A 12,326-nucleotide genomic window follows, 5' to 3' on the forward strand; every position below is an offset into this window, starting at 1 on the left:
TTTGCCATTGGATCGAAAGTTTCGTTGTAGTCGATGCCTTCAACTTGATGATTTCCAAGAATAACGAGTCGAGCTTTAAACCGTTCTATGGTTCCATCCAAATGATACTTGATTTTATAGACCCTTTTGCATCCTAATTCCTTTTTATCCATCGGAAATGGGCACACCGTCCATGTATTACTATCTTCAAGAGCTTTTATTTCTTCTTGCATTACGGAGCGCCATCTGCTATCTTTTACCGCTTCTACAAACGTCATCGTCTCTTTCTCTATCGTCACAGATGCATGAAACCTGCGATGATGTAATGAAAATTTGTTACAGTTAGCATAATATGCAATAGGATACAATACATTTGATTCCTGTTGTGGAGTAGGTGATTGAGTAGATAGGCTCCTTGATGTTTGCACAATATTCGTCACGTAGTCTTGAAGTTTCATAGAGGGAATTCTATCGGCTTGCCTCGTCCAAACAACTCCTCCTTTTCTGGTTTTGCATCCTCATTTTCTAGTTGTGCACAAGTTGCAACAAGTTCTCCATGTGTTCTTTCAACATTTGTGAATCATTTAAGCTAGTACCCCTCCTTACATCAACATGTATTTCATTACTTGGAAACTCAATGGTCGAGAGTTCAACACTCTCGGTGTCAAAAACAATTTCTTCATCCACCACGTTGATTGTGTTGGTGCAAAGGTAGAATAAATTATGAACGGAAATATTTTATTAAGAGAATGACGGCTACAAAACATGATAAAAGTTACAACGATTGCCACCCTATTTATAAGCTAAAACTAGGGTTACTAGAATAGGATAAAATACTAAAATACCCTCTAACAAACTTAGGGGCTAAGAAAATAGTACAACTAATAAATATGAATTACTTCTAATACCACCCCTTAATTCATATTCCATCAAAACTTGTAACACCAATTCCATCCCTTAATCTGAGAAATTGATCAGTCTTGATAGCTTTCGTCAGAATATCTACCAACTGTTTCTGAGTGCTGCAGTGTACAACTTCTAACACTCCCCTCTGAACTTGATGTCTCAGAAAATGATACTTGGTCTCAATGTGCTTGCTTCTCCCATGCAACACTGGGTTTCTGGCAAGATTGATTGCAGACTTGTTGTCAATCATTAGCTTCAGAGGTTTGTTTACTTTAATCTTCAAATCTTGCAATAGATTCAGAATCCACACAGCTTGGCATGCAGTAACAACACCTGCAATGTATTCAGCTTCACAAGTTGACAACGCCACAACAGGTTGCTTCTTGGAACACCAAGAAATGGGACCTCCCAGAAATTTGAATAAGTACCCAGACGTACTTCTTCTGTCAACTCTGTCTCCACACCAATCAGAATCTGAATAACTCAGAAGTTCTGACTCATCCTTTCTTCCAGAAGGAAATAATACTCCATACTTCAGAGTTCCCTTGATATACCTCAGAATCCTGACAGCAGCTTGGTAATGGGACCACTTAGGTTTACTCATGAACCTACTAACCATCCCAACTGAATAGAAAATATCAGGTCTGGTATTGCACAAATACCTCAGAGAATCAACCAACTGTTTAAAGGTTGTAGGGTCCACATCCTTTCCATCAGAGTCAGAATCCAGTTTCTAATTTGTATCAGAAGGTGTGACAGCAATCTTACAATTCTTCAGATTAAATCTCTCCAGAAGTTCTAATTCATACTTGAGCTGATGCAAAATAATACCTTTCTCAGAGTATCTGAACTCCATCCCTAGAAAGTATGTCATTTTGCCTAGATCAGTCATTTTGAATTCATTCATCAGAACTTTCTTGAACTTGGCTATCTCCTGTTCAGAACTTCCAGTCAACAGTATATCATCAACATATAAACATACCAGAGTCATATTTCCTTCAGAAGTATGCTGAACATAGACACCGTACTCCATCTCACATTTCTGAAAGCCTTGCTTCTTGAAAATTGAATCAATCTTCTGATTCCAAGCTCTGGGCGCTTGTTTCAATCCATATAGAGCTTTGTATAATCTGTACACCATCCCTTCCTGATTCTTTTTCACAAATCCAGGAGGTTGTGACACGTAAACTTCTTCTTCTAATGGACCGTTCAGAAATGCAGATTTTACATCTAAATGCATCAGAGGCCAATTCCTGTTAGCAGCTATTGCAATCACCATTCTGATTGTTTCATGTCTTGCTACAGGTGCAAACACTTCAGAGTAATCCAGCCCAGGTTTCTGTAGAAATCCTCTGGCTACCAACCTTGCTTTATGTTTGCCAATTGAACCATCTGGCTTTAACTTCTGCTTGAAAACCCATCTGACGCTGATGGCTTTCTTGTCTTTTGGAAGTTCTGTCAGCTTCCAAGTCTTGTTTCTCTCTATAGCATCAAGTTTTTCTTTCATGGCCTTCAGCCAGAGCTTCTGCTTAAGAGCCTCTTCTGTACTTATGAGTTCAGAGTCTACTAACATGGCACACTGAATAACTTCTCCTTCAGAGTCTACTTCAGTGTCTTGCAGCATGTCAAATTCTGCATATCTTCTGGGGATGTTTCTGATTCTTTGTGGTCTCTGAACTTGTTCAGAGTCTTGAGCTTCAGAGTTTCTAGCTTCAGATGGTTGACTTCCTCCAGAGCTTTGACCATCTTCAGGGGCTGGCATATTTCTAGAGTCTGAATTGCCACCAGAATCTGGATTACCATCAGAGTCTAGGTCATCAGAGTCTGGATCATCAGAGTCACCTTCATCTTCTAAGTCTTCTCCAGAGTCAGAATCACTATCAGAATCAGAATCAACGTCAGAGTTTACTCCAACTTCAGAAATTCTTAACTCTGACCTTTCTTCAGAAGTTCTAACATCAGAATCAGATTGAGACTTATCCCAATTCCAAAATTCTGATTCCTTCACAATCACATCTCTGCTGAATTCAATTTTGTTGGTTTCTGGATAATAGAGCTTGTATGCACCTGTACTGTGGTACCCTATCAGAATCATCACTTTGCTTCTATCATCCAGCTTTTGTCTTCTGGCTTCTGGAACATGTTTATAGCAAACAGAACCAAACACCTTCAGATGACTAACACTTTGCTTATCTCCAGTCCACTTTTGTATTGGAACTATTTCCTTCAACTTCTTCGTAGGACATCGGTTGAGTACATACGTTGCAGTGGCAACAACTTCTCCCCAGAGCTTCTGAGGAAGTTTCTTCTCCTTTAGCATGCTTCTCACCATGTCAAGCAAAGTGAGGTTTCTTCTTTCAGCAAGACCATTGTGTTGAGGGGTATAAGGAGCAGTAACCTCATGCTCAATTCCATTCTCCTCACAGAACTTCTGGAACTCTTTGGAGTTATACTCACCTCCACCGTCAGTTCTAAGAATCTTCAACTTCTGACCACTCTGATTCTCAGCCTTCATTCTGAACTTCTTGAATTCATCAAACACCTCGTGTTTAAACTTAATAAGGGATACCCATGTCATTCTTGTGAATTCATCAACAAATAACACAAAGTATTTATTCCCTCCAATCGATGCTACTGGAAATGGACCACACACATCAAAATGTACAACTCCCAAGGCATGTTTTGCTCTTGGAGCAGTTTCTGACGCAAATGGCAATCGTGGTTGTTTTCCTTCCATGCAAACTTTGCATGACTTTTCAGGCTTCTTAATTGCAGGAATTCCATGTACCAACTTCTTTGAATTCAGATGTTTTAAGCTTCTGAAATTCAAATGACCAAATCTTCTGTGCCACAACTCACTCTCCTTCTCAACACTTGTTGCACTAAGACATTCTGAGTCTGCAGTTCTGACATTCACCTTGAATGTTCTATTTCTTCCCTGTTCTGACTCCATAATCAACTTCTGATTGCAGTCATACAGCTTCAGAAGATTGTCCTTCATGGTAACTGAAAAACCTTTCTCAATTAATTGTCCCACACTCATCAGATTGCTTCTGATGCCAGGTACATACCACACGTTCTGAATCAATGTTGTTTTCCCATTGTTCAGAATCACTCTGACATTTCCCATACCTTCTGCATTAAGATATTTGTCATCAGCACATATGATCTTTGTCCTCTTTTTAGAGTCAAAGTCAACCAGCCATTTCTTGTTTCCAGTAGGATGATTTGAACAGCCAATGTCCATATACCACCAGTCTATCAGATCCATATCATCAGATTCAGAGGCCATCAATAGCACAGATTCGTCATCAGAACTTCTGGCTATATTTGCTTCTTCTGATTTTCTCTCCTTGTTTGACCAACAGTCTCTAGCAAAGTGACCAAACTTCTTACAACAGTAACATTGGATCTTCTTCTTGTCATACTTCTCTTTTCCCTTCTGAGCATTCTTTTGTCTATCAGAGGTTGAGCTTTCTGACTTTTGACCACCATCAGATCTTCTCCTGGCTTTTGACTGCTTCTGATACCTCCTATCAGAAGTTGCTTTCAGAGCCTGCTGCTCTACTTCCCTTTCAGAAGTTCTCTCAGTCAAACGCAACTCTTGCGCTTCTAGACTGCTCTGCAGCTCTTCAATTCTCATGGTGCTCAGATCTTTGGAATGTTCTATTGCTACCACAATGTAATCAAATTGAGAGGTAAGGGATCTCAATACCTTCTCCATAATTGTTTCTTCAGAAAGAGTTTCTCCACACGCTTTCATCTCATTAGTGATCAGAATCACTCTGGAGATGTATTCAGAAACTTTCTCATTATTCTTCATGTTGAGATTCTCATATTGCTTTCTCAAGGACTGAAGCTTCACCTTCTTCACTGATGCGTCACCACCATAACATCTAACCAGTGTGTCCCACGCAGCCTTTGCTGTCGTTGAATCTGCATTCTTCTCAAACACATTTACATCAACACATTGATGAATGAAGAACAATGCTTTCTGATTCTTCTTCCTTACTTCCTTCTGCGCGTTTTTCTGTTCATCCGTCGCATTTGCTGCTACCGGAACATAACCATCAGTGACAAGATCTAGAACATCTTGAGCACCGAACAGTACATGCATTTAGATCATCCAACGATTCCAGTTTTTACCGTCAAATACTGAAAGTTTGGTGTTCATGTTGCCATTTCCGTTCATCTTTCTACCTTGCACAGTACACTCAGATTTCTCACAGTGTTTCCCAACCCACAAAATTAAAATTCTGATCATATTTTGTTCAAGATTCAACACGAATCTAAGAATCAAAATCAAACACACAAGACCTCACGTTCACTCGTGTTTCCCGTGTTTCCCAATGAATCCGAACCGGGGCTCTAGATACCAATTGTTGGTGCAAAGGTAGAATAAATGATGAACGGAAATATTCTATTAAGAGAATGACGGCTACAAAACATGATAAAAGTTACAATGATTGCCACCCTATTTATAAGCTAAAACTAGGGTTACTAGAATATGATAAAATACTAAAATACCCTCTAACAAACTTAGGGGCTAAGAAAATAGTACAACTAATAAATATGAATTACTTCTAATAGATTGTTGACTCACTGCTGGATGTTGCAATAGCCTCTGCAAATGGGAATTCGAATTCAAAAAAATTAACATCTTTGGATAAAAAATAGGTGTTAGTGTCCAAGTCAAATAGTTTCCATGGATAGCCTCCAAACACACACTTCTTACTTCTGGAGGCAAACTTGTCTCCTTTTCTTCCTTCATTATGAGAATAGCAAAGACACCCAAACACTCTAAGTTGGTCATAGGAAGGTGTTTTCCCATTTAAACCTCATAAGGAGTTTTTTCGTTCAACAATAGTGTTTGTGTTCTATTTATCAAATATTCGACCGTTAATACACATTCACCCCAAAAGGAAATAAGGAGATTACCTTGGTATCTCAATTCTCGGGCCACACTAAGAATATGTTTATGTTTTCTCTCGACTCTCCCATTTTGTTAAGGTGTTTCGATACATGACATTTGAAACATGATTCCTCGTCAAGAAATTATGTCTTTAAACACGTAAATTTTGTCTCGTTGTCGCTTCAAATCACTTTAACTTGCTTTTCATATTGCCTTTATATTAATGTAATAAAATTCATTAGGGAACGAGGATCTTCCTTTTTATCTAGCAACAAATAAATCCAAACTACTCGAGAATGATCATCCATAATAGTTAAAAAATAATAAGCACCACAAGAAGAAGGAGTTTTATAAGGTCCCAACAAGTCAAAGTGAATCAAATTAAATACACTAGTAGCTTTGTGATCGCTTAAAGAAAAACTATCTCTAGTTTGTTTAGCCCTTTGGCATACATCACATGCTTTATTTTCATATTCATTATTATTGCTGCTCATATTTGAAACTAACTTAGTAATCTTCAAAGAAGGATGTCCCATTTGCCTATGCCAAAGATCAAGTGACACCACACCACCAACCTCGAAATCTTTCTCTTGGTGAATGCCTATATAATAAAAGTGCCCATATATTTGTTCACCTAGTCCAATCAAATTTCACTATACAATTTGTCTCATCCATTAATTGGGGCACAAATATCAAGTTGCAATTTAATTTAGGCACATATTACACATTGCTTATTTTCATCCCTCCTTCAAGAATTGTTGTCCCCCTTTTAGTTGTAATGACTTTTTGTCCATCTGGAAGTCCCACAGGGCACCCTGGTACACTCTTCAATTCTTGAAATAATTTCAAGTTGCCTATCATGTTGTTGGAAGCCCCTCTATTAATGATCCAAGTTTCTTTACCTGTCATTATTTCATTGGCATTCCTCTTTTGGCTATTAAAAATATCCACCAATGTTTTCCAGTGCTCTTTGCTCAATCATGTCATCCCTTCCTGTCTACTTCTGCCGCTGATTCGGGTGTTCTTTCAGTAGCGGCTATGATAACATTTGCTTGTACACCCATGCCTCTTCCGCGTCCAGAGTTTGGACCATTTCTTACTGTTGTCCTTTTAAACCAAGAATGAGGCTTCACAGACAAGTTACCCACACATGGGCTCTTGATTAGGGTTTAAATGGTCCAACCAATACTCAGGAGCCAACCATAAGATCTCATAGTAGCATAGCCAAGAATTAGGGTTTGATGCCCTGAGGAATACCATGATGAGGTCTCCTTGAATCCATATCTCAAAGATAAATCAATTAGGATTTCATTCCCATGATGAGCATATGAAGATCCATGTCATACTTCTAGAGTTTGATCCATAAGCAAACCCTAGATATGCAAGCCATAGAGATTTGAATCTATAGAGATCAACTATCAAGTATCAATGAATTAATGATGCATATGAATGAATCATGTATATATGCAGATGAATCTCAAGTCAATGGTTGAGTGAAAAGATGAAAAAGGGAGGGCAACGTTTGAGGTATGACAGGTAGCCCATTAAGAATGGATGAAGTTTGCACTTACTGTAAAAGGCTTAGGTTTGATGATGATGGTGTCATGAAAGACGTTAAATCGAATATCTCTATCTTGACCGAATGGGAAGTAATACAAGAGATATTTTTGAAAGCCGTTGAGAATATGAAACTTTACATCAAAGAAAATCGAGGAAGATTTCTTATCCGGAAACCACTGACTTGAAACCACCCACTCAAACGGTAAAAACAAAAGGTATTCTGAAGAATGCCAAACCTACATTGAGTGACAGTTAAACGGTGCAGTCTCCTTCATATTTTAAACATGTTGACAAAAAAAAATCGAACTCACCAAATCTAAAATCGCAAAAAAAAGTGTTTTTAAAGGAGCTCGTGTTAGCAAACCACCTCCTGCACCGCCTCCACAAAAATTCTATTCATTGACAAGATGTCGGTTTTTATGCACAAATACATCAAACAAATTGTCAATGTTGAAGGTGACGGTAATTGCAGTTTTCGAGTTATTTAGGCTTTACTCGGTAAAGGAGGATATAATCATACAATTTTCCGCCATCAACTTATCCATGAGTTGAGGTCCCATAAAATATCATACACACGACTTTACGGAAAGAAAGACAATTTTGATGCAATTTGTGAGACTCTTGTTCCTTGCATTAGTGGACCGGAACCGGAGGAAAAATGGATATGCTTCCCTGAAATGGGTCATCTCATAGCAAGTGCATATGATAGAATGTGTATTGATCTTATAAGATACGATTCTTCTGAAACTTTGTTCCTACTGCGCACTGCCCACCTCAAAATCCAAATGATCTTATTATGTGTATCGAGTGGCTTTCAAAATCACGGTACTTTGTTCAAGTTTATTTGAAATCGGGATGCCCTATACCACTTACATCAGTGGAGTGGACGACTCATTCAACAACAAAATTCGAGACTTTGCTAGACCGATTTGTGGAAAGGATGCAAGAGTCACCAAATTGAGCAACATTGAAAGAGAATCAAATGCACAAAAGTCAAAAGGGGCATCACCCATACTTATAGATTTAGCCAACGACAAATCATTCGATTCATTTAGTATATGTAATTGTGTATTAATATTAATGAAGTGTAATATATACAATTTCAAATATCTTAATACATTTTGATGCCAAAAAAAAAATTGTTCATTTGCCAAACAAAACGTACAGGTTCTATTTTCTGTCTGGTTTAGGAGAGGTTCTGGAGTTGCATCTCTGGAATAAGATAATAGACTGGTATCAGAAATGTATCTTTGAAACCACCATTAATACAAGGTAGAGTTTTTGAGGTCCATATTTGTCTATAACTTCTATAAATTTAGGCTCTTACTTTATATTTCATACAAACAGAAATATCGCAAATGTCACAAGTAAACATCATCTGGTATGTCACAAATGTCTCCTTTTCCAACGCGACACACAAGTGAAAGTTTAAGATCAATGAGTACACCTCTTTTATAGATTTCCAATACGAAGTGCAAAATCTCCTACCTTACTAAGATAGTTGAAAAATTGTGAAGCTCGAGTACCGTTCACTGTCAATAAACAACAAATGCAAGATTGAGTTCAACAACTATGAGCTCAAGACGAATGTAAATGTAAGAGCTATGTGGAATATATTTTTTCGTTTTGAAACAAAAGTTTAGATCGAGGTGGAAGCGGCGATTTCAAGATCGGTTGAAGATATTGTGAAGATGTTGAAGTGTCCACCTTGAAATGTAATGTCTGATTTTATGTTAACACCATCTATGTAATGCTAATTTTATGTTATGAATGGTAATTATATTTTGTCAAAATACAACATTTTATTTTTTTTGTTTATGTTTCTATTTCAGTATGCTACAGAGATGCATCTACGGACAGATTCCAAAGATGCATTCCGGATAAAAAAAAACCACACACATATGACGTGACTCAGAATTAACCTATGATATGTGTCTTTAAGTTGCGTCCGAAGAAGTATTTCTAAAATTTATGAGCATTTTAGTATTTTCGCGTGGTGTCCTAATAATATATAAGATGCATTAAATCACAGTATAATAACTATTGATATTATAGTATTATGTCTCTCGTTAAAACCTAACCTAATGTGTGCATATAGTCTAAACATCTACATTTTCAATTGTTGTACGGTTTTGTCAATTTTAATTATTTTGCCACTTGGTTTTTATCCTAGAATGAAAAACTACTCATTAATAAACGGCAAATTTAATAATTTTATTTGTGTGTGGAGTATTAGTTAGTAAACTTTATTTATTTTTTATTGTAGCGAAAATGATATAGATTTTTCATTTTTAATTAAGTAAATTTTATTTCCTTCAACAATGTTATTATAGCGGGTAGAGGAAAAGTGTTTTAAATAATTTTTTATACAATATAACATATTGATAGTTAAGTTTTATTGTTCAAATATTTATTTATTTATTTATTTATTTATTTTTATTTTATAGTTTTTATTTCATTTGAATCTATTGTGACATATTCATTTAGAAGTTAAAAAACTTAAAAATATAAAAAACAAAAATGGTTGAAGTTTTTGAAACAATGAAGATTAAAAGATTTTATAATTTATTTATTGAAAGCAAAAAAATTAAGTGAAATCAATTACAATAATAAATAAATAACTTTGAGTATAAACAAGTCGACACTTCTACGGTGTATAACTCATTTATAAAAAAAAATGATTGACTTTTAAATTCGTCGATAAAGTATATATATATATATATATATATATATATATATATATATATATATATATATATATATATATATATATATATATATATATATATATATATATATATATATATATATATATAATAATTTTGTTGCAATAGTTTTTAAATATCTGATTTTTAAATTCGTCTTAAGCCATATTGGGCCGATTATGATGGCTTGAATGATTAATTTAAATAGGTGAACAATGATACATGTATTCATTTACTTTGAAAGTTATTGATAAAGGATAGACTAGATTTTTAGTGATAGTGGATAAAATTATGTTTTTAGTTTAAGAAAATTTTTTAATGTACCTTATATATTATTAAAATACCACATGAAAATATAAAAATGTTCTAAGTGTTTGGAGATGCATCTTCGAACGCATCCTGAGTACATAGAATTCTGAATTAACGTTAAAAAATCTTGAAGATGTATCTTCAAACTTATTTCGGAGATGCATCTCCGAACCGTATTGGAGGTTAAATCGTGTCAGAACCCTTCTCCTTCCTCATTTCTAAAAAACCATAAAGTTTTCTCAAACTCTCTCAAAACAAATTCCATCAACTAAGTCCAAAATCAAACAACCAAACTCAAAGGTTCTTCAATCGACATCAAGTACATCAGAGACATCATCCAACACTAAAGTAAACTCTAAATTTGTATGTTTTTGATGTTTTGAAAAGTTTTTTTGAGTTTTTGTGTGTAAATGAGTAGAAATTGATGATTTAGGTAATGAGTAGAAATTGCATGAATGATAGTACATACATACTGTAAAACATGTTTGTTGGTTGAAAATAATGATCAAACCATTATTTTTGGGGTTTGTATGTCTGCATTGCCGCCATTGAAGGACCTAAAGAGTTGTAGAAAATTCCAGAGATGCATCTCCGTAATTTCTCCATGTTTGGATTCACATTAACCGGAGATGCATCTTCATAAATTATCAGTTTGGTTTACTTACATGAATTATGACCGATAAACTGAGGCATTTGAGGATTGCACAACCTGCATCAGTACGGAGGAAGAAAAGTCAGGTTTTTGAGGCTCTTGCTCACTCTAGCCATGCGCTGGCATCTACTTCTGGGGCTCATGCTTCTTAATCTTCTTCTTCCCATAGCAGTCGAGTTTCACCTACAGATGCATGACTTCCTCCATCCTTCCATTGGCGATATAGGTTTTACATATTCAAGCGCCAGAGGTACCCAAGTCATCGATAGTACCTGAGGCACTAGTGCGACCTCCGACTTTTGAGGCTTTTGAGCTAGTGTCACCTCTTATTAATGAGGTTTTTGAGCCAGTGCCACCTCTGGATGATGAGGCTACTGAGGATGATGAGTCACCTCAGGGACTTTGAGGAGGTCATGTAGAGTTGTCAATGCTGCCTCTGTATCCAAATCATACTGCTAAACATATTTGGGATGAAGAAGTAACATTAGTTGGATTTATTATTTTCAAATTACGTTTATTATTAGATTACAGGTTTCTGACACTATTTGTTTTTCTGCATGATTGTGATTTGCTGAAGTTTATTAACCATGGGCAGAAGATTATTGGCTTGCCTCAACCGAATGAGGAGTGTTTTCAGGCAGCTTTATCCCTATCTGGGATGAAGGACTTATGCATGACCTTTTATATTATGGTCAACCACAGGATGCTTAATGTATTTGTGGAGATATGGCACACTAAGACCTCTTCATTTCATCTCCCGCTTGGTGAGATGTTTATCACACTCGACGATGTGTCGTGTTTGTTTCATATTCCGATCAATGAGAAACTTATAGATCATGGAAGGATTACCAGAGATGAGGCACTCGAGATGATGGTAGACTATCTGGGAGTTGACCCAGAGGATGCCATGAGTGAGTTTGAAAACACCATAAGGGCTCATGCTAGGTTTGAATTCTTGAAAAAGGTATATACATATGATATACTTATAGCTGATAAGGCTATAGGCGATGACGAACAGGAGGGGCTCTATAGAACGTATGCTATGAGAGCATACCTACTATTTAATTGGAACTGCGGTTTTTATGGACGATAGTGCCACTTATATAGATGTCATCTACCTATGGTACTTCGAGGACTTTGAGTGGATCCATGAGTACAACTAGGGGGATGCTTGTTTAATCTACTTGTATTCGAAGTTATCAGAGGATTGTAGGTGGAAGACGAAGCAGGTCACGGGAAGCATCACACTACTTACGGTAATATTTATTGGTCTTTTAATATTTATGTGTCATTTTCATTGATT

At 36.3% G+C, this 12,326-nt stretch overlaps 1 protein-coding gene across 1 annotated transcript; it reads left to right on the forward strand.

Annotated features, from left to right (window-relative positions):
* Positions 1-11,711: 11,711 nt before the first annotated feature.
* Positions 11,712-12,116, forward strand: LOC127100572 (protein MAIN-LIKE 1-like). The gene has a single exon (XM_051037804.1). The coding sequence runs from the start codon at positions 11,712-11,714 to the stop codon at positions 12,114-12,116; it is 405 nt and encodes a 134-aa protein (XP_050893761.1).
* The last annotated feature ends 210 nt before the right edge of the window (positions 12,117-12,326 follow it).

This window comes from Lathyrus oleraceus, chromosome 1 (assembly GCF_024323335.1).
Source record: "Lathyrus oleraceus cultivar Zhongwan6 chromosome 1, CAAS_Psat_ZW6_1.0, whole genome shotgun sequence".
Classification (NCBI taxonomy): Eukaryota; Viridiplantae; Streptophyta; class Magnoliopsida; order Fabales; family Fabaceae; genus Lathyrus; species Lathyrus oleraceus.

Coding starts and splice junctions, on each gene's coding strand:
- LOC127100572 (XM_051037804.1), top strand. CDS start 11,712: ATGGTCAACCACAGGATGCTTAATGTATTTGTGGAGATATGGCACACT.